Source organism: Nelumbo nucifera, chromosome 8 (genome assembly GCF_055504915.1).
Source record: "Nelumbo nucifera cultivar China Antique chromosome 8, China Antique-T2T, whole genome shotgun sequence".
NCBI lineage: Eukaryota > Viridiplantae > Streptophyta > Magnoliopsida > Proteales > Nelumbonaceae > Nelumbo > Nelumbo nucifera.
The window spans coordinates 22,458,450-22,481,424 of NC_142656.1; the positions used below are offsets into that span (position 1 = coordinate 22,458,450).

A 22,975-nucleotide genomic window follows, 5' to 3' on the forward strand; every position below is an offset into this window, starting at 1 on the left:
TTTCTTATCATTCTCATTAGGAAAAAACAACTGTTAGATATTTCTGTATGGGTGTAGCCCGATTGTAAGTTTCAAATGTGAGTGATATTTCTTTTTCCTTCTGTAGTACATTTTTAAACTTGCAGATTTTTGGCTATATTTCTCCCCTATTTTCTGTTTAATTCTTATTGACATGCATATTTTATACTGCAAAATGAATTTTCTTGACTAGAAGCAGGAAAGCCCTTGTCTCTGTGTTGGCCTACTAACCTGTTGAAGTTACTTATTGGATTAATTAATCAGATTTACCAACCTGAGGAAGTAGAAACCGTTACAGTAGTTCCGAAGACCAAGGAGGATAAAATGAAGGAATATCAAACTGCGGCAAAGCGTCTAGATAATGCTCGCTTGGTATGTCTTGGTGTTATACTTCATTTCTAGTTCTCTCCCACATTATGAATAGTTTTGATCATCTTTTTGAATCTAGTATTTGTAATGATATTTGCACAAACACATATTTTATCTTGTTAGTGCCTTTAGTACCATTTTGGATGTAGCAGTTAGTGGATGGTTCTTATACTATGTTTTGCAAATGTCCATTATAATTGTGAATGTGATGCATTAAAACCACAATAACCTGTCACAATATGCTTGTTTTGGTGTTATTACTTCAAGGTGGTTTTGTCAGGAGAGTCTATGCTAATTTTTGTTTTGTTTATATTTTTTATAAATAACAAAAAATGTACAGATTTACAATCAAACAAACGAGAGAAAAAACCTCTTATTTCTCCCTTTCTTTTTTCTTACATTTGTGCCCAGAAAATTTGATCCTCTCCATCCAGTTTTTAGCTAAAGTATCAGCCGCACTGTTAGCAATCCCTTTTACCCATTGAAATTTCACTTCTGCATCTTTAGTTAGGCATCTGAGTTCTTTAGCTCATCCCTATAAGCCCATAAGCTTTGCTTCCCTGCCCTGTAACCATCCCACCACCAGTCTAAAATCTCTTTCAATGATCAACTTATTTATATTCATATTATCTTGTGCCCTTTGCACTCCTTCCATCACAACCATGGTTTCCCCCAGTGTTCTCAACCCATCGTTGACCCGTCCGGTTGAACCGTTCGAACCGTTACCTAGTCAAGATTCTGGGTCTAGTTCAAGTAAAACCAGGAGAAATGCTAAAAACCATTGACTTTGTCAAAACTGCTTGATCCAGATGATTGGACCGTTGACCCGGTCGACCTGGTGACCGGGTCGCGGGTTGCATACTATGTATGCAAACCTTGGGAGGCCATAACTTTGCACTCTGATGCCCGATTGAGGTGTTTTTTTTTTTAAATTTTAATTTTGGGTAACTTTTCGAGATCTATGTGTCCCTAGGTGCCGTTGGCGCCTTGCCCTGCTATTTTCGCGAAAAAACCCCTTTTATGGCCTCAAATTGCAATTTTTAATAGTTTTATAAGTAGAAAAAATAAACTGAATTAAAAAACATAAATTAAATATAAAATACTACATATAATATCTGAAACATAATTATACACTTTTTATTGATAAAATATGCATTTGTACATATATACACATTTGTATATATTTATACGCTGATGTGGCATGGTCTGAACAGTTTGACCTGGCTGGTCAGACCGGTGACCTGTGACCCGGAGGCAAAAACAGTTTGGCCTCCGGGTTGGTTTTTAAAACACTGGTTTCCACCCTTAATGAGTTTCCTACACCAACTGGGCCCGAATAATATGACCTTCATTTGTTTTCTTTGTATTGCAGTATTGCTGTATATTGTAACTACACAATTGTTGAGTTAGAACAGGACCTATGAACTATTCTCCAAAAGAGTTTATCCATTGATACACGGGATGCTTGTATGATCACTCTTCATGTAACTGTGTTTTATGAACAATGAAAAGAAATAAATGTTATTCCTAATCTAGTTTAAACGTTCTACCCAAGTATCCTTGTATATATACAAGTGCTGATTCACATCAAATTATTAGAATTAGATCAATGCCAATATGATTGAAACTCTTTAATTTAGTTATGAGATGATGCCAATATATTTCACTATTTTGTGGTTTAGGGTATCGTGATTTTTATTATTGTTATATTTGTATCTGGACTCAATCTAGATGGAAATAGAATTGAATGGAAATACGTTATGATTGCTATCCAACATTTTATTGTTGTAATTATCTATGTTGTGAATTATTTCATAAGAATAAGAAATGTTGTAAGTTAAGTTAATTGGATGGAGATTTGATACTTTAGGGATCTTGCCTTCCATTTTTCTTTTCGTGATTGGTAAGGGATACTTGTCGTTCAGAGAGCAAATTTGGAACTACTTCCTATACCAAACAAAGTAAAGCCCAGAAGCCTTATTTGCATTGTGGAGAAACAGTCTAGTAAATTAGTGAAGCCCCTGCCATGTCAGTTGTCTTTTTTATTTACCTGTTATTAGTTTTTTGGGCCTTGTTATTAGTCTTTCTGGACCTTACTAGGCCTATTATAGCTGCTGTTACTATTGCTGTTATTGTTTATTAAGGAGTGTTTTGGGTGGCAGGGGCATAGATGTCATTGTAGATCTTGTTATAATAGAAACATATAGATACTAAATCTGGGCGGCAGAAACAGATTTTGATCTGCTTTGTTCTCGTTCTTCTTCTCTTCTCTTCTCTTCTCTTCCTCTCTTCTTTCTTCTGGTTTTCTCTTATTTTTCTTTTGGTTTTCTTGCTGAAACTACATCAGAATACTGGTTGACTGTGAACAACACCAGCCATCTTGGTATCAGAGCAAGGTTTAGGGCTTGCTAGGGTTCCTATCTAGGCTTCGTCCAGCCGTCTACTTAAGGATGTATAAGGGCTGGATATTTCAGTCTGTCTTGCCTGATTCTTGGAGGTTTATTGGAGAAATTCTTGCTGCCCAAGATCTGCATTCTTGGAGATCACCAATAACCAGGAAGAATCAGAGTTCTTTGGATCAGATTAAGGTTTAGGGGCTAAGCCTTCAATGGTACTGGCACTCAGTGGTTTCTGAGTAGAAAATAGTTCCTTTATGAGATCCAACAGCTTGTAGGAAATGATTAGGATCTTCTGGAAGGAGTGGCTGAGTCCTTTTGTTTTTCTCCCTAGGCTGGTTCTAGGGTTTCTACTGAGAACAAGTCAGTTCTAGTGTTTTTGACTTGCCCCATTTACTTATACTGTTCTGGTTTCAGTACTGGACTGTTAAGGGAGTATTTCAGACCTGTAGTTTGTACTGGATTACTGCATAAGCTCTGTTAAAGACCTGTTAAGGGAGTATTTGTGAGGTCTTTGTGGTGTGATCAGAATTGAACCAGGTGGAAAGGAACCAAAATCCTTTGGAGGAGGATCTATGGGGTCTGGGAGTATGTCAGATAATACGTTTTAGATTACTACTGTTAAATTTGATGGCACAAATTACCTGGAATGGGCCCAATCGGCCATGATGGCTATTGGGGAAGGGGAAAGCTTGGATATGTAATCAAAGACATTAAAAAAGCAGCAAAGGAAGACTCAACCTATGCAAAATGGGTTTAAGAAAACTATCTTGTGATGACTTGGCTATGCAACTCTATGCAGCCACACATCAATAGAAATTACTTATGGGTGAAGACTGCTAAGGAAACCTGGGAGAATATGAATCAAACCTACTCACAGCCCCTTAATGTTGCTAGGGCATATGAACTGAAAAGTGAAGTGAATAATCTTAAACAGGGGAGAAACCTGTATCGGTTTACTTCTCAACCTTAAAATCTCTCTGGCTTGAGATTGATCATTGAATGGGAAAGCCAAAAGGATGCAGCAACATTGAAGAAGTTGGTTGAAACAAATAGGGTGTTTGAATTTCTTACTGGCCCCTACCCTTCTATTAGAAAGGCATGTGAGGACTTAAAACAACACGTGACTGGGAAAGCACCATTGGTAGAGGGGAGAAACTTTGTCTAGCATCGTCATCCTCGAGCTCTACTAGTTACTTGAAAAGCTCAAATCAGTCGTTGCAGTGGATTCCAGTTAAAAAGTTTTGCGCTACTTGCCAGATTGTCGCAACCCGAGGTATGTCAAACGAAGTGAATTCCAAAATCTCGAAGTGGAGATGTTGTCAGAAGACGAAGACTACTTTGACTCGGATACCGGAGAAACTCTCAGTTTGGGTAGTATCGATTTACAAAAGTCGGGCAATATCCTTGAGGGGAGGGCAGTTTGGATTTTGAGTTGTCACAGAGGAGAAAATACAAGGTTTGTCTTCGTCTGGTTTGGGATTAGAAGAGAAAAAAAACGTTGAGTTTCAACGACTGTGTACAGGTTACTCCTCCAGATAGTGTGTTGCACAATGGTAAGGTGGTTTTAGCAACCCTTACTGAGGCTTGACAGGAGACAACTCTTCCAACAACTGAGACTATTCCTGAAACTCAGCCTATTCAAGGTATCAGTTAAGAGGGACCTGGTTCTAATCTATTGCATTACAGAGAAACACCGTTGAAGGGGAAGCTTTTTGAGGAAACTTCATTTGTAAGGGATGAAGAAGTTTGGGTCGAACCTAGGTCATCTTCATAGCAGAACCAGTCAGAGGGAAAGGCCTTAGATACGAACTCTGTTGCTCAAATCCCTTTACAACCCTCTTCTCACTTGCCTCCAGCGGGTCCAGGTATGTATGTCCTTTTGTTTTCTGGTTCTAATCAGTGTTCTTTGCTTGAAACAGGTACCCCAACATCACAACGACTAATACTAGGTGACAGAAAGGGAAGTAAGGAGGTTCTTCCTTTCGAAATAAAGGAGGGAGAATTGTTTACAAGTTAACATGACTGTTAGTGCTCAAATTTGGGAGCCAAATTTGTGGGTTGCTGGAGGAATACAAACAGAAAGAAGAGTTCCTAGAAATAACCCCAAAAAGGGTAGAACCTACTGTAAGCCCCCAAAGAGTGGAGATGGAAATAGGAGTTGTAGAGCCTTCTATGACAACTGAGGTCAACAAGAGTAGGAAAAAAAAAGAAAAGATCAGAAGTGGAGAGATTAATTTCGGACATTGAAGGGGATATTGAGTTAAGTGGAAGAGGGGAGAGATGAAAGGTTCCTTACTAAAGGTTTCTTAGTAATTTGGAGGGCCTAATGATCTAAGAGTCTAAATGAAAATAATTAGCTGGAATGCTAAATTGGGTGACACTTGGTTGGGCCTCTAGACAATTCAAAGACTTTTAGTAATGGGCTTTTAATTGGGCCATCACCCAGTATTTCAAGATTTAAGGAAGGGGCTGGGCTGAAGGAGAAAAGGGCATCATGTGATCATTTAAATGTTCACATGACCAAGGCAGGACCGAAGGTGATAAACCATTGTTTAGGTTTATCATCTTTTAACTTGAGACCTGGCTCGAAGAGGGGGGATTGAACACAACAGTGGCGGAGGATTTCAGCTGGAGACCGAGACTAGTCTCCTATTCCACGACCCCAGAACGTACAAACCAGATGTTTGATCAGCGGAGGTCTGATGACGATGGTTTTGACTCAGAGTGGGTAAACTGTGAAGAAGAAAAGGAAGATGATGGTATGGTGAGGCACTTTTTTCCAGCTTGCAGGGGTGTCAGGCAAGGGGATCCACTCTCACCCTTCCTTTTTACCTTAGTAGCTGATGTGATTAGTGGGATCGTTACCAAGGATGACAGTGAAGATGCCATTAGGGGTTGGAGAATACGGAAACACCAAGTCCCCGTCACCCACCTTCAGTTTGCAGATGACCTAATGATCTTTTGTGAAGGAGGTTTTAGCGAAAAGGTAGCAAACCTAAAGGAGCTAATCAAAGGTTTTGAAAGTATTTCTAATTTGAGAATAAATTTGGAAAAGAGCTGCATAGCGGGTATAAATTTGGAGGTAGGGGAGGTCGAGGCTATTGCGGAGTGTCTTGAGTGTTCCACCTCTACTTGGCCTATGTCATATTTAGGGCTTCCTTTAGGGGCAAATCCTAGGGAGAGTAGATTTTGGACCCCGGTGATAGAAAAGTTTGAGAAGAGATTAGCCTCATGGAAGAGGAATTATGTCTCTTTAGGAGGGAGAATTACCCTAATAAGAGCTACCTTGGCTAACTTACCTACCTATTTTTTGTCTGTTTTTAGGATACCAGTTAGGGAAGCTAAGAAACTGGAGAAGTTGATGAGAGATTTCTTATGGGAGCCGGGACAAGAAAAAAAGGATCACTTGGTTAATTGGGAAATTGTGTGCAGAAGTAAAGAAGAGGGGGGTTTGGAACTTGGGAGGGTAACTAGAAAAAATCAAGCTCTGTTAGGGAAATGGTTGTGGCGATGGCCATTGGAAAGAGAGAGATTGTGGCATGAGGTGGTGGGAAGCATTCATGGGAGGTCAGAGAATGGATGGGATGCTGCTGTATCAAGGCAAGCTAACCTAGCAGCACCTTGGAAGGCCATTCACAACACCCTTCCTCAATTCCTCAATTTTATCAGGTATGAAGTTTGTTCTGGCAACACTGTTCATTTTTGGGAGGATATTTGGGTAGGAGACACACCTTTAAAGGATCTGTTCCCTTCGCTATTTTCTGTTTCATTGTACAAAAAAGAGGTGGTCTCAAAATTTGTCTCACCTTTGGGAACACCCTTAGATCCTACTTGGGATTTTGGGTTTCGTAGAGGACTTAGAGATGATGAAATTGAATCTCTTTCTGTTTTGCTAGGTTGTCTTAATCAGGTTTGTTTGGACCCCTCCAAGCCAGATAAGAGGGTATGGACTCCTAGACCCAATGGAACCTTCACTTGTGCTTCTTTCTTCAAGTCCATCTCTCAACTTTCTACTCACCAACCCTTTCCGTCAAAAGAAATTTAGTGCAGGCCAATTCCCCAAAAAATTATGGCGTTTTGTTGGGAAGTATTCCATGGGAAAGTAAACACTCTAGATAACCTACAAAAGAGAAGACCTTTCCTCTGTATCTCTCCTAATTGGTGTATCCTCTGTAGAGCTCACGGTGAGGATTGTTACCACCTATTAATATCTTGTCCCTTTTCTACATACCTTTGGGCTTGGCTACTTTCGTTGTTTGGGAGTAGTTGGAGTCTACCAGCAGAAGTTCACATGCTCTTCAACCATTCTACCTTTTATTGGCCTACAACAATAGGGAGAATTATGTGGAGATGTGCTCGTGCTGCCTTGATTTGGACTCTTTGGGAAGAAAGGAATATTAGAATTTTTCAAGAGAAGGATAGGAGCAATCAGGATTTGAAAGACTGTGTGTTAAATAGGGCAATACCTTGGCTGAAGGCCTTGGAAATCTTTCTTCAATTCTTCTTTAATGACCTTTGGAGAAATTGGTCAGCAGTAGCGAGGTGTTCATCTCTAAAGGACAAATCAATTACAAGCTGGTCTCCATCCGAAGGCTCACTGAAGTTGAACTTTGATGGAAGTAGCATGGGTAATCCAGGATTATCCGGAATGGGGGGTGCTTTGAGAAACGAGAAGGGGGAGATTTTGTTGCTCTACTCGGGTCCCTTGGGAATTGGGGACTCCATCAGGGCAGAACTTTTAGCTGCTGTAGAAGGGGTGCAATTTGCAAACCAGTTGGGGGTACAACACCTAACAATCGAGGGGGATTCCAAAGTGGTGGTGGGTTGGTTGAAAAGTCCTGAAGAGGCTATGTGGCGTTGCTAGAATGAAATGAAGAAATTTAGTTGGTTGACAAGGAATATGTTGGTCACTGTACAGTGGGTGGGGAGATCAGCAAATACTTTGTCAGATGTGTTAGCTAAGCAAGGGGTAAATAGGGAAGAATTGTTTTGGGTTCAGTTGTGATTTTTGCTTTTCTTTCCTAGTTTACTAGTAAGATTCAAGGAGGGGCTGCAGCTCGCGCGTCTCCCTAGGATGTTGTATGAACTCACTCTAAATCTGCTTTTGAATTAATAAATTTATTATCATTCATAAAAAAAAGGAAGATGATGAGCTTCTCCTCGAGGGTTCCAACATAGGAAGTGTGAGAAGCAATTACTCGAAAAGCTCCTCTGTAGCGGATGTAGACCTTGGAACAACACTTCTTTTTGGAGAAGATTCTATTCCTAAGCCTGCGAACTCTTTGGAGCCGCCGAAGAGCTTGGGAATGGAAGGTGTACGTCGAGGGAGGTGAACGTCTTGGCCAAAATCAGAGAAGAGCCTGTTACACATCTAGATCAAGGTCAAGGTGTCTTTAGTTCGTGCATGTCTTCTTCCAATTCAAATGGCAAAGAAACAAACACTCCCTTTTCCCTGTTAGTGCAACATACGTTGATCCTGAGGAGACTTATCCCAGCAAACTCCCTCAGAACCTAGGCAGAATTGGTGGTGACATTTCAGGTTTTGGTGTTTCTAGTATGTTTTGTCTTGATTCTTGTATTCCTCGAGTTTTTGATACTAATCTGCCCCCTTCCCCAATCCCCAATTGTTGTTTTGTTTCAGCCCGCAGGTGGAGCTGGCACTCATCCAAAAACTGCCTATCCTAGTGACACTATTCCAAAAGCTGCCTGTCCTAGTGATTCAATTGAAGTAATAGAGGCTTTAGAGGATGTGGAGGCTTTGAATGATACTGTGGATGAAGGGGAAAGGATTTGGGGATTAATCTTGTAGACTTTTCGACTCTTGGTAGAGGAGGAATTGGGGGAGAATTTCGAAAAGGAACAGGAGGGTGGCACTTCAGTTCTTAGTTCTCAAGTAAGGGGAAGGGAGGGAGAAAGGGCAAAGACAGGTGAAAAAACAACAAAGAGGAGAAATAAGATGAAGAGTAAAAAAAACAGAAGTCTCTAGAGAAGCCATAGTGATGGCTTCATTATGGCTTTTTATCACGACTGTTTTGACATAATTAAGGAAGAACTAATAGAAGTCTTTAGAAAATTTGAGGGCAATCATGTGATTAGTCTTGGAGTGAATGTCACATTTCTAGCTTTGGTTCCGAAAAGGTTGATGCTAAACATCCCAAAGATTTTAGGCCGATCAGTTTGGTGACTAGTATCTATAAGATCTTGGAAAAAGTTCTCTCTTTGAGGATCAAAGTTCTTTCTCCTTTTATCAGTCAAGCCCAAGGAGCCGTTGTACAAGGAAGACAGATTATAGATAAGATCCTTCTTGCAAATGAATGCATGGAGGAGATGAGGAGATCAGTTAATCGGGGTTTCATATGCAAATTGGATCTGGAGAAGGCTTATGATTTAGTGGATTGGAGCTTCCTACTAGAGGTCCTAAGGAAATGTGGTTTTGGGGATTAATGGTGTAATTGTGTAAGTGGTTGCCTAACATCTTGTCACTACTCAGTTTTAGTCAAAGGAGTAGTAAAAGATTTCTTTCTAGCTGGTAGAGGCCCAAGACAAGGTGATCCACTCTCACCCTTCCTCTTTACCCATGTTGTAGACGAGTTCAGATCTATGCCCCACAACGTCCCACAGCACATCCCTGTCGTGTATTGGGAACATCTCCTGATGATAGTACCAGAAATGATGATGTCATCATCGGGAGATATTCCCGATACATGATGGGGATGTGTTGTGGGACGTTGTGGGGCACCCCCGTGTGGGGTGCAAATGTGAACTCATTGCAGACGTGCTTAGTAGATTCATCTCAAAAGCAGATGGGGAAGATTTAATAAGGGGTTGGAGATTAGGCAAAAGGAGCATTTCGGTGACACACCTCCAATTTGTTGATGATATAATAATCTTCTGTGAAGGGAGTGATTTGAGAAGGGTAAGGAAACTTAAGAATCTAATAAATCTCTTTGAGAGTGTCTCCAATTTGAAGATCAATTTTGGAACAAGTTGTGGTTGGAATAAATTTGGAGGATAGGGAGGTAGAGTCTATTGCAAGTTGCTTAGATTGTTCCACATCTGAGTGGCCTTTGACCTATTTAGGTCTTCCCCTAGGTGTTAACCCTAAAGAGAGTCGGTTTTGGGTTCCTATTGTGGAAAAATTTGAAAACTGGTTGGCGGCTTGGAAAACGTTTTGCATCTCTATAGGAGCAGAGTGACTTTGAATAGGGACACTCTTGCAAATCTTCCAACCTACTTCCTATCAGTCTTTAGAATTCCTACATGGGAGGCTAAGAAATTAGAAAAGGCAATGGGAGATTTCTTGTGGGAACCGGGGGGGGGGTGAAAAAGGACCACTTGATTAGATGGGAAGTAGTTAGTTGAAGCAAGGAAGAAAGGGGCCTAGGGATAGGGAACTTAGTCCATAGGAATGAAGCTCTACTAGGAAAGTGATTGTGGAGATGGCCCTTGGAGAGGGAGAGGTTATGGCATGGGGTGGTGGCTAGTATTCATGGTTGCTCAGAGGATGGTTGGGATGTTGGGGTATCTCGTTAGGCAACTCTCTCAACACCTTGGAAGGCTATACACAAAATTCTCCCCGTTTCCTCAGTCTAATCAGGTATGAAGCTTGCTCTGGCTCTTCAATTCTTTTTTGGGAAGATACTTGGGTGGGTAACCAATCCCTCAAAGATCTCTTCCCCTCTCTCTACTCTTTCACTTTACAAAAAAGAGCCAGTATCTGAGTTTCTTCCTAACCCGGTTCCTCCTTTATCTTTGTCTTGGGATTTTGGCTTTTGTAAGGGGTTAAGGGATGAAGAATCCTCTTGTGTTTTTGAGTTACTTCTATTACTTGAGTCTGATTGCTTGGATCCTACTAAACCTGACGGAAGAATTTGGCCCCCTACCCCAAAAGGCTCCTTTACTTGTGCCTCTTTCTTCAAATCCCTTGCTTCAATTCTACCCTTGGGGAATTTCCTATTAAAGAAATTTGGGCTAGGCTGATCACCCCTAAAATTGCTATCTTCTGTTGGGAAGTGTACCATGGTAAGATCAGTACTTTGGAAAATCTGCAAAAGAAGAAACCTTACGTCTTTCCCCTAACTGGTGTTTTCTTTGTAAAGCTCAGAATGTCTTGTCCTTTTGCTGTAGCTTTATGGAATTGGATTTTTGGTTTGTTTGGATGTAGGCGGAACCTGCCATCTGATGTAAGTTTGTTGTTTAACCCTTCTTATTTCGGGTGGCGCAATGAAGAGGGAGAATTACGTGGAAATGTATCAGAGCAGCTCTTGTGTGGACTATTTTGGAAGAAAGGAATGCCAGAATATTCCTAGAAAAGGAAAGGAATCTCCCTGAAGTGCAGGATTGCATATTGACAAGGGCAATCCATTGGCTGAAAATTTTAGACTTTTTTGTTGATTTTTCCTTCTTCTAGGAGGCTTAGAAGAGTGGTAGAATGGGCACCTCCTTCAGATGGTGTCATTAAGCTGAACTTTGATGGGAGTAGCTAGGGTAATCCAGAACTTGGGTGTAGGAGGAGTCCTAAGAAATAAGGATAGCAACATTATTTCCTTGTATTCAGGACCAGTGGGAGTGGGTGACTCCACAAGAGCAGAGATACTAGCTGTTGTACAAGGGATTCAGATTGCAAACCAGATTGGGGTGGAGCATCCTTTAATTGAAGGTGACTCACAGGTGGTGGTGGGATGTCTCTTGAACCAGATTCTGCCATTTGGAGTGATAGAGACCTCCTTAAAAAAGTGAATTGGCTGACTAGCAACATGACTGTTAGTGCCCAATGGGTGAGCAGATCGGCAAGTGCTATAGCTGATTCATTAGCCAAACAAGGGGTTTCTCGGGACAGTCTTTTTTGGACTACCTTGTAACTTATTCAAAATATTTTTAAGAATCTTCTTGTCTTTTCTGAGGGGGCCGCACTTCATGCCTCTTCTTGGGTCACTTGTATCTCTTATGTTCTGTGATTAAAAAATTTCTTCATTTATCAGAAAAAAATGTCTTACTGGACTTAATCGAATACAGCATGATAGAACCAAACATGTTGAGGTGGATCGACACTTTATCAGAGAAAGAGTTGCCTCCCAACAAGTGTGCCTTACGTATGTTGCCTCCGATATGCAGCCTGCTGATCTCTTCACCAAAGCAGTTACAAGGGTCAAGTTAGAGATAGATTTATGCAAGTTGGGAATGACTAATACCTATTCCCAACTTGGGGGGGGGAGTGTGGAGAAACAGTCTAGTAAATTAGTGAAGTCCCTGCTATATTAGTTGTCTTTTTTGTTTACCTGTTATTAGTTTTTTGGGCCTTGTTATTAGTCTTTCTGGGCCTTACTGGGCAACTATTATAGTTGCTGTTATTGTTTATAAGGAGTGTTTTGGGTGGCAGGGGCATAGATGTCATTGTAGATCTTGTTATAATAGAAACATATAAATACTAAATCTGGGCGGCAGAAACAGATTTTGATATGCTCCCTTTCTCTTCTCATTCTTCTTCTATTCTAATAGAAGAAGTGTTTTGAGTGGCAGGGGCATAAATGTCATTGTAGATCTTGTTATAATAGAAACATATAAATACTAAATCTGGGCGGCAGAAACAGATTTTGATATGCTCCCTTTCTCTTCTCATTCTTCTTCTATTCTAATAGAAGAAGTGTTTTGAGTGGCAGGGGCATAAATGTCATTGTAGATCTTGTTATAATAGAAACATATAAATACTAAATCTGGGCGGCAGAAACAGATTTTGATATGCTCCCTTTCTCTTCTCATTCTTCTTCTATTCTAATAGAAGAAGTGTTTTGAGTGGCAGGGGCATAAATGTCATTGTAGATCTTGTTATAATAGAAACATATAAATACTAAATCTGGGCGGCAGAAACAGATTTTGATCTGCTCCCTTTCTCTTCTCTTCTCTTCCTCTCTTCTTTCTTCTGGTTATCTCTTATTTTTCTTTTGTTTTTCTTGCTGAAACTACTTCAGAATACTGACCGACTGTGAACAGCACCAGCCATCTTGCATAACAAATATGCTTCTTGATAGAAACAAGTTGTGATGTGATGTGACTTGTTTTTAATCATATCCTCGTTTTTCAATCATATCAGGTATCCCTTGAAAGACTTGTTTCCTTGGAGACCTGTGCATGACTTTTTTCATCCTTCTTCATCCTTTGGGCTGAATTGGAACTTGGGATCTAGGAGGAATCTTAGAGATTCTGAAATCACATTTATGCCTAACCTTTTGAACTTGTTGGATGGGGTCACCTTTGATGATTTTATAGGGCATGGTCATTTGTGGTTTCCTAATTCCGATGGTAGGTTCTCTTGTATATCATTCTTTAATTTCTTAGTGGCCAATCCCTCTTTTTCATCTTTTTTGTGAAGGAAATGTTGTGTATTCCTATTCCTCCAAAAGTGTTCCTATTATTATGGTTGTTAAGGAAAGCACATTTTATTATTATGTTGTGATGTGGATATGTGTGATTCTGTATCCACTGATAAACAGACATTTTGGATGGTGAATCTAAATTTGAAAACCAAAAAAATAGAAATCATAGCCATTGTGTAATTTGCGAGGAACCCTGATATTTATATAATGGAAAGATTGACAAATAATAATTAGCGGAAAACTTGATGTAATGTAAAGAAAAAGCTATGCCACCTTGTTCCAGACCTATAATCTGACAAGTTTAAATTTATTGCAGTCCTTGAGGAGGCTCATCAAGGTTGGTAATGAATTGCGTTCACCTGTGACAAAAGATGAGCTTGTTTCTGAGGTATGATGGTTTTGTTTTTCTTGTTTCATTGTGTTGCTCTCTTCGATTCAAGCGAATGGGCCTTTTTTTTTAATTAGCACACATCATCCTGGAATCTGGTTTAGTAGTTTCTGGTAATTAATTAAGGCTGTCAATAGGTTTGAGTTTAGTACAGGTTCAAGTCAACCTGAACCCAACCCTACTTGATTATACCCTGCACCAAACTCACCCTGCCTGGTGAAAATAAAAAAAAAAGGAAAGAAAGAAAAATTAAAATACTTGATATCTATGTAAAAGCATTTTAATTTCTCATGGCTCAGAAATATTGACTGGCATGCAATATAAGCCAAACCAGTGAGAGATTGACATTCAACAACCTGAATTCAATTTAACTAGCTGTATGGATATGGTATTTACATCCCTATAATAAATTAACTAGCTGTATGGATATGGTATTTGCTTTTTTGTTGTGTTGTTCCAGTTGTTCAATAATTTGCAAGAAAGTCATGATTTATGAAGTTTCCACGTGCAGTTTGAGAACAAATTGAATTGGAAAATGTGTTTCCCATTTTCTTGCATTACTAACCTCAACAATGATATTGTAAGTAAACGTGATTGCTTTGACAAAATATGACAGGTTAAGCTTTTAAGCTAGGAGAATCCAACTTACCAATTAGACTTAGTTTGATGACTTCTGAATGAATAATCCCTTAACTCTACCGATTTGACTCCACTCCCTATCATGGGGATCAAATCATGTTGATACCTGTAATTGTGCATGATGATTCATTTGAGTGATTCCAGTGACTCCTCCTTTGGTTGCCTTTTTTTCCATTCACTTGACATGTTTTCAAGTTAAGTGGGTAATCCTTTAAATTCATTTTCTGAGTCCTATTTCTTACTTGCATCATAGTTAGATATAGACAATTTAAAACACAAGAAAGAAATGATGTATGCATGTATTCATAAAAAAATGATGTATGCATGCATATAAACTTGGATTATAAACATATATTTGATTTCCTATTTTCCTTTCTCTGAAGATATTAAATAAATTAATAATGATTTAAATGTTTTCCGCATCTATCTTTGATTTAGTATTTTGAGTGTTATCAATGTGGTGAAGTGATGACTAGTTTTAGGCCTCTCTAGTCAATGTGCTGACTAGTTTGTGCCTAATTAGTTGATGAAAAAGATATATTCTATATTTAGGATTTTGATGCAATCTCATATATAAGTTAATATAAACTACAATTATGCAAAAAAAAAAAGAATGCTCTAGAACATGTACTTGGTAGTCTTTATTTTTCAGACAGAAAATTTCTGAAGAAAAGTAGCAACTTTGATCATTCGTTTTGCTCTGTGGCAACTCTGTACCGAGTATCAGTACTCAAGAATACCAGTACACCACTGATTGGGGAAAAAACTTTAAAAGAACTCCACTGCCTTTGTTTAATTTTATGCCTTTTTCTTATTTTATATACCATCATCCGATCATGTTCTATCACAAATTTTTAAAGCAATGGCATGCGTATAATAGAATGCGGACATATTCTACATTATTTCAAATAATTAGAGATACAAACAAACAAATGATTTTCTGGTTGACTAGTCATTAACCAATTAATTGATCTAGTCGATGCTTTAGCCATCTTAGGCCACTGCACCTTGAGTATTAGTTAGTAATGTAGTTGACCTGGCCCGCAACTATCTATTTTTGATTAGTCAATGACTAATTTTGACAACACCGATTATCTTTAGATTGTACTAATTGTTATGGAATTATATTTTGTGATTGTGGGAGTCAATTTATTGAGAAAACATGGTGTTACTTAAGGGTGAGCATGGGCCGATTCGGTTCGGTTCCATGGCAGAACCTGGAACCTACCCTGCAGCGGTCAGTTCCAGGTTTTTGGAACTGGAACCTACCCTGTGAAGGTCGATTCTGACTTTGGCTGTTCCGAGGTCGGTTACAGGGTCTACCCGTGGAACCTGTTCTTTCTGTACTCTCCCCCGTAAAAAAAATGAAGCATACCCTTTAAAAACTTAATTTTCAATAATGATAGTATGTAGTTTAAAACTTATATCATCTTTATTGGTTAAATTGAGTAATTTTTTTTGATCATCGGTTAAATTGAGTAATTTAATATGGAGATTAACATAATACATTAATATATGGTTAAAGATTTGTCATTATAATTTAAGTTTTGTAAATATTACTTTGCACAATATTTATTATACACATTCAATTAGAATAAAAACAAATGATCAAATCACTTAAGTAATTCAATTGTCAAGTGAGACCATGGCTTTTGTAACCATGTGTGATTGGGTTCAAATCTTCACATCCTTAAAAATATTTTGAGGTTTATTTCAAGGCAAATTCGGTTCCAAGGCTGGTTTCACCAAAGGCCAACCAGGGCCGCTTCATCGGGTCGGTTTGGGTAGGGTTAATCCTTCGACCCTGGAACCAAACTGGGTTGGGGTCGGTTCCAAGAATTTGGAACCAGACCCTACCCCATAACAGATCGGGTAGGGTCGGTTCAAGACCTGTTCGAGGTCACGAGGTTGGGAGTGGAGTTGATGCAAGTCATGGAGTCAACTTGGACTAGAAGAACAAAGCATTCTAGTCATGAATGGATTTAGCAGGTTGTTATTGAACTATTCATTGGTTTTGCCATTGATACGCGGAACTAGGTCAACTCCTGATAACTAGGACAATGAATATGGGTGATCTTGTGCATGGTGAACAAGATGGTGCCGTGGTACCTCCTGGGTAGCATCATCTGAGAGCTACTATCATTGCCTCTTTAAATCAGACGGATGGTAACCTTCAACCTCCAAACTCAAAGCGACTGTTTTTTTTTTTTTTTTGGGATTTTGAGAGGGGAAAAAGTTGGTCAATGGAATTTTGGTTCCATGACCAAGGTATTCGTGTTCTTTTTATTTTTTTTCCAGGTTTATGTGGGGTTGACTAAAATTATTTTCCTTCGATATCACTAACCTGGGTTAAGTGATAACCATTTGTAACTTATCTACCTGGTAGGAAAGTTGCCAAAGGATGTGACAAAATTGCCCCTTTAATTAATGACTTTGTATGGCTAAAACCATCTTTGTCTTATTTACCTGGGAAATATAAGACATGGTAAATGCACTTACCCAGGTAAATAAAACACACCATTAGGCATTGTTGTGTATTGAGGGTATGCATCTTGGTGCTGTATTATTTAAAACATATTAACTGTTTACTATTTTCTGATGCATCAGGTGGCAAGGCAACTTTGTGTAAGCGTCCAGCCTGAGAACCTGCATCTTCCATCTCCACTATCTTCCTTGGGAGAGTTTGAGGTGCCACTTCGTTTTCCAAGGTCAATTCCCCTGCCCGAGGGAAAGGTTCTATGGACCCTCAACGTTAAAATTCGTAGAAAATGAAGTGGAGGGGAGAGAGTACCATTTTCGAGTTTTGGTAATGACATTTTCATGGTTATTAAATTTTCGTCAAGTTAGCTGTCGTCGTAATTTCTGAGAAATAACTTGAAGTCTTGAACCTAAAGCTGCTTGATTGGAGTTAGGCTGGTACTTGGTAGTATGCACTATGCTGGAAATTCCCATACGACGCTGCAGCTGTTCCTAAGAATTATAAAAAGCTCCAGTTTGTATTTGGGAATCGATTGAAAAGAACAAATTCCCTGATGCATTGATCCGGTAGGAACGTCAGAAGAAAATCACAAAAATTTTCTTCATTTCTTCACGGCAGCAGCTCAACTTTTAGCTATTGCCTTTGCCTTCTTGTACATTGTGATTGAATTTTATTCACTTAAGATTTACATGATAAAAACATGAAGAGGGATGGGTAGTACTTTCTAGCCAGAATTAGATTGCTCTTTCCCATTTTTAATTTCTATATCTCTCATATACCAAAAGAATCTCTTTCTCTCTCTCTCTCTCTCTCTCTCATGGTTTTTAAAACCGGACTGGATGGTTGGATTGGAAAAATCGGGAATCGGTCCATTCTTTTTCTAAAACCATTGATTTTGGTCATCAAACTGCTGATTCGGGTGGTTAACCGTTCGAATGGTTTTGACTGTTATTTATTTATTTTATTTATTTTCTAGAATGGGCCGACCACTTAATTTGAACGACCGGACCATTTGACCTGTGAATTAGACCCCTGACTGGTTCGTTCTCCGGGTCGATTTTAAAAACCTTGCTCTCTCCCCATCTTAACGTGGAGGCACACAGTAATCACCAATGAAAAACGGATCCCTTTGCAAACCATTATTTGATTTTGCACACAACAGAGATCAATGGTTTTCAGTTTCCTATATTTCTTTTGTGGAGCAATTTTCCTTATTGTTCACCACTCAAATTGGTCCTCGTTTGAGATAGCTGTCATTCGTTGCCTGATAATTGCAAATTAGATAACTGCAATTCTGCAAATGTCAACGGGTTTGTACTGCGAAGTGAGGAGCAGTAAGAGCTACAGCCCTGCCTTTAAGGAGTACTGGAATCAGAATCAAATTGAGGAGGTGGTGGCACTTTAATGCCATTGCCACACTCATGGTCATGGTTGCTTGAGATGTATTCTATTCATGTTGACAAGAAAATAGTTGCGACTTGTAGGGCCTCGTTGCAGTTGTCAACTTGATTTGTATGCAAAAAATAATTTAAGGATAACTACACTGCATTCCACCTCAGAATTCACCTCCACCTATAACGTGCATCAATACCGAGTTAACATCTACCCCCCAACTGTAAGGTGAAGTTAAGATTTATTGGAATGGACTGAACAATAAAAACCCTAAAAATATACAGCTGATTTGATGTTTCGATCGATCGTTGCAATAGTGAAGACACTAAAAATGAAATCAAATTGTCCTTTCGAGCCAGTTAATTTTAGGTGGATATGAATTCTGGAACTAATCCTACACGTTGTTCTCAAGACTGTCTGTTTAACACGTGAAACTCCATAGAGGCTGTGATGCTTTAGATGTACGCTCAATTTGTCCTCATCGACAAAGGAGAAGAGCCAACTGAGACGGACCTAGAAACTGGTGCTCCTCTTTTCATGGCAAGTGTGATGATTCTGACCTCTCAAATGACGTATTTATCAGCAATCCACAGTTCTACTCATCACCTGTCAACAAAACTCACCGCTCCCCACAACGTCTCACAGCACATCCCAATTCCGAGGTGACAGTTGACGTATTTATCAGCAATCGTGTACTGGGACACGGCGGCGATGTGCTGTGGGGGGCTGATTTGAACTCGGAGGGGTGCGATATTAGATCAAGTTGGTAGGGAGTTAAAATGTGATCTGCTGTCAGAAAATCCCAATTCCGAGGTGACAGTTGACCACCACCAAGTGTGAACAGCAGACAAAGGATTGCTCTCGTGTAACTGGATTTTGATTGCTTAATGAGTTAATTTAAACGAAAGTAGATTTGAATCCTTCATTTCGTTGTATCAATGATGATTTCTCAGTCACAGAGAGATCGTCCACAGAAACACACAGAATTGTTAATACATTTTCAACTTTTGTTGCTCAGAGCAAAACGATCGCAAACAAACACCCCAACACTGCAAAAGCACCCACGAAACCATTCCTCAAACTATGTCCACCGCTAGTGGGGGCCACCGCCGGACCCTCAAGTGCCACCGGAGCCGGAGCCGGAGCAAACACAATGGCCCCATTTCTTGGCGACAGCACCACGACGATCAACTTCTGTCCCTTCTGGCAGTGTCCTTCAGCTCCGCTTATGAAGTAGAACGGCCCCGACCGATGGAGCGCAACCTTGGTGCTTCCGTCCTTAAATGCAGCGATCGGGTCCGACGTGTTGCAGTGCTCGTAAGCGTCTTTGGTCACTTGCAGCACCGAGTCCTTCTGGGAGTCGTAGTTCCAAACTGTTATTGAGAAGAGAAGACATGCAAAGGAGGGAGAGAGTTAGTGAAGCAGGAGAAGGAATCAAAACCCAGATGACGAAAGAAACTGAAAAAGAAAACCCAGAAGTTGTGATTTGAGATAATGAGAAAAATCACCAAGAGAGTCGCCGATTCGGAAACGATTTGCTTCTGCCCATTGGTTTAAAGATCCATTTCCACTGGATGGTATCTTCCATGAATTAGCGTTGCCTCCAACCATGAATTCTCTGGCTTGTGTAAAGCTGAAGAGAAGGAATAAGACCGCTAATGACGACGAAAGAACAGTCGATGAAGACTCCATTGACATCAGAATCAGAAGCAGAAGAGCTTGAAACTAGAGAGACAGAAGTCCAGAAGAGACGACTGAAGAGTGAGAATAATCCGAGGACGAGGAGAGCCTGGTCTCTCTATTTAACTTGGGAAAGGAAGCAGAATAGCCGTTGGACCGGTAAGCCACGTGGCTATACTTTCTTGGTTTTATCGGTGGAAAAGAGACCAAAGGCAGACAGCAAAGCACTCTAGACTTAATTAGAAAAAGCTGACAAGCCGATTTTTAAATCTTTAAATGACAATATTACCCTCGTTTTTTTTGTTTTTTTATTTTCATTAAAAGGATTATTTTGTAATTTTATTATAAACCACTATTTTTAAAATCGGACCGGATCGGACGGTCGAACCGGAAAACCCGAGAACCGGTCATCCGTATACCTCCAAAACCGCTTTTTATTTTTTTAATTTTTTTGTTAGAATCGGCCGGCCGTTCGGATCGAACGATATGACCGTTCGAACCGGTAACCGGACCCTGACCGGTTCGATCACCGATTCATTTCTAAAATCCATGCTATGAACTATGCATGCCCTGATGCCCATGTGCCCGAACTGCAAGGCATGTCAGTGGGTCAGCTTATGAGCTTAAGTAGTAAACCAGCACTGATCCGACATGATCGAGTTTGGGTCGGGTCAGTATCAATCGAGTTTCATGATTGGAGCCCGATCCGTTACCATTTCAACATGATACCGGAAAACTTGTACCCAATCTTCTTTTTTTTTAATTAGTGCCATGCATTAATAATCTTCCCTTTTTTCAAAATCTGTGGTTATTCAGTGTTAACTTGATTGGTTAACTTGTACTCAATCAATTGATATTATAAAGTGATGATCATTCAATGTAATCCTATTATAATAATATTTTATCTAAGTATGTATAAAATGATTTAATATTTGAGACTTTTCCCATTATACATAATTCACATTGAAATTAAAAAGGTAACAATTTGAAATTGATATATTTATAAATCATGTTAAATTACCGGATCAATGCAGCGCCTATATGGCAATGACTTGCATTATTTTTCAATAAACAGCCATAGTTCTATAAGTTAATTGGATCGGCTCCGGGCCGACCCGGATCCGATGTAGAATCCGACCGCACCGACAAATACCGTGGGAATTCGCTTTACACGGCCAACAAGGCAGCAGCAGACTGCCAAAACCCGAAATACAAGCTCCAAAAGGCAATTCTAACCCGTAGTTTGATTAATTAATTAATTAAGAATTGAGTCCTGAGTACGATAAAAGATGCTTGTCTCAAAGTCACATGAAGAACTTTATTGGTGGAAGGCTGTGGCGTGCCTACGAATTGGATGATTGCACGGAGAGTGTGGTCTGCACTGCATGGCAGAAGGTCAGATGATTGCATGATGAGCAGATGGCCTGCATGGCAGCAGAACTGAACCATCTGGCTTTCAAGTTTGATCAGCAAGATTGAATATTTGAATGGAAAAAAATACTAAGAAAAGGGTTAAAAGTTAAAGGATGCATGATTGTGATTCTTTATTTCTTTTATTCTCCACTGTATTTGTTTGTATCTTTGTGTTGTTAAACTCGAGTTTTACATAAGATTTTTTGATAGCAAATACACAATCCTGGGGTAGCTCTAAGAATTTTGATTCATGCATTATTGTTCTTGTTTTCATCTTTAAGTGACCTTTGATAAATCCAAACTTTGGTATATTTGGAAAAGTTATAAGAATGGTTTTAAATTTTAAATTTTGAACCATCAAAAATAACTTTCTGCTTTTCTGAATGCAGTGAAATTGTTATATATATTTTATATTTTTACTTTTAATTTTTTTTGAATAAGACCCTTTAATATTTTTCAGTTTAATATCTCGGAAAGATGTATATGTCATATTACATTATTGTTAGAGGAAAAAAAAAACCCATTCAAGTGCTTATTTAATAGTTTAAATTTTTAGGTTGAATGGTTCTTTGACATGTATTAGACATTATTTGATCAATTAGTTTAGTTTTTATTTTTCATCGCCCCAATTATAATTAATTAAATTTTAATATGAGATCCTTTACGTTTCAAGCCTTCAATGACCTTATCTAACAACTTAAACTTTTAGATTATAGCATTATTTAACAATTATAGAGGATATATTTTAGGGTGAATGATAAAATTCATTTAAGGATAATGTACAAATGACCTCTTGATCTACTATTGAATTTATTTAGATGTGAAAGTTTAAGAGGAACTTTAAGAATTTAGTGGTGTTTTTCTTTTTCTTCTCGTTTTTTTTTTTTGAAAACCTATTACATTGTTGTTTCACTCTGCTTTGAAAAGTATTTCTACATTCATTTTTTTCTCTACGATGCAAAATCAAAAGTAGCCCATGCACTACTTTTGATCTGTCGATCTATGGTATGACTTTTTGGAATTTTTAAGCAATCTCTCTCTAGCCCTTGTAGAATACAAACGTTTAACATCTAGCATCAATGCCTCCTCCTCTTTCTCTCTCTCTCTCACTCTCTCTCTCACCATAGCCTAAGAGTTTTGAACTTTAGGCTGCATTTGGAAATAATGCAAATAAAGTGTAAATCCCAGTTGAGGGTAAATTTGCATTATGGTTCACTTTTGTCTGTTTTTGGCAACATCATATTTATGCACTACAAATGAAAGACCAATGCATTTTTACATTGATAATAAGATGTAAAAGTACATTAATAAAAAAAAAGTAAATTTGCATTCAAGTGGGCTTTTGATAAAAAAAAAGCATATGCTTTATTGAAATTCATGTTTGCATTCATTACAACTAAAAGTCTGTTTGGTTAGAAGGTAAATTTGTCAATGCAAAACTAACCAAACTTTGCAATTTATATGAACCATTTTACACTCTACATATTTGCATTCACACTTATTTGTATTGTTTTCAAACACAGCCTTAGGCTATATTGGTTGCAATGCAAATAAATTTGCACTGATGCAAAACTATGGCAATGCAAATTGTTTGATTGTAAATTCTGACCTATTTTTGTTTCAAATGTTAGCTTATTTTATTTAATTGTAATAAAAATGAAGTAAATTAAGACATGAAGTAGAATAAAGTAAAATTTAAAACTGAATTAAATGGGTATTTGCATTTTCTTCATTTGCACTCCCATACATTTATATTAGTGCAAATAAAATTACATTGCAACTAAAAACAGCCTTAGGAATTAAGTCTGCTACTTGACTTGATTTT

General features: G+C 38.8%; 2 protein-coding genes across 5 annotated transcripts in view; one reads left to right on the plus strand and one right to left on the minus strand.

Annotated features, from left to right (window-relative positions):
* Positions 1-17,424, plus strand: part of LOC104609104 (Ribosomal protein L9/RNase H1) — a 29,211-nt gene extending 11,787 nt beyond the window's left edge. For all 4 annotated transcript variants that reach the window (XM_010275324.3, XM_010275322.3, XM_010275325.3 and 1 more), the window contains 3 exons: positions 283-390; positions 13,476-13,547; positions 16,794-17,424. In XM_010275324.3, coding sequence (XP_010273626.1) covers positions 283-390; positions 13,476-13,547; positions 16,794-16,958 — 345 coding nt within the window. In that variant the 3' untranslated portion in view covers positions 16,959-17,424. The remainder of the gene's footprint in view (positions 1-282; positions 391-13,475; positions 13,548-16,793) is intronic.
* Positions 17,425-18,953: 1,529 nt separating this feature from the next.
* Positions 18,954-19,831, minus strand: LOC104609105 (early nodulin-like protein 15). Its single transcript, XM_010275327.2, has 2 exons — positions 19,566-19,831; positions 18,954-19,430 (listed from the first exon to the last, which is right to left on the minus strand). Exons 1-2 carry the CDS (start codon positions 19,753-19,755, stop codon positions 19,072-19,074), a joined length of 549 nt encoding a protein of 182 aa, XP_010273629.1. The 5' UTR covers positions 19,756-19,831; the 3' UTR covers positions 18,954-19,071.
* Between the last annotated feature and the right edge of the window lie 3,144 nt (positions 19,832-22,975).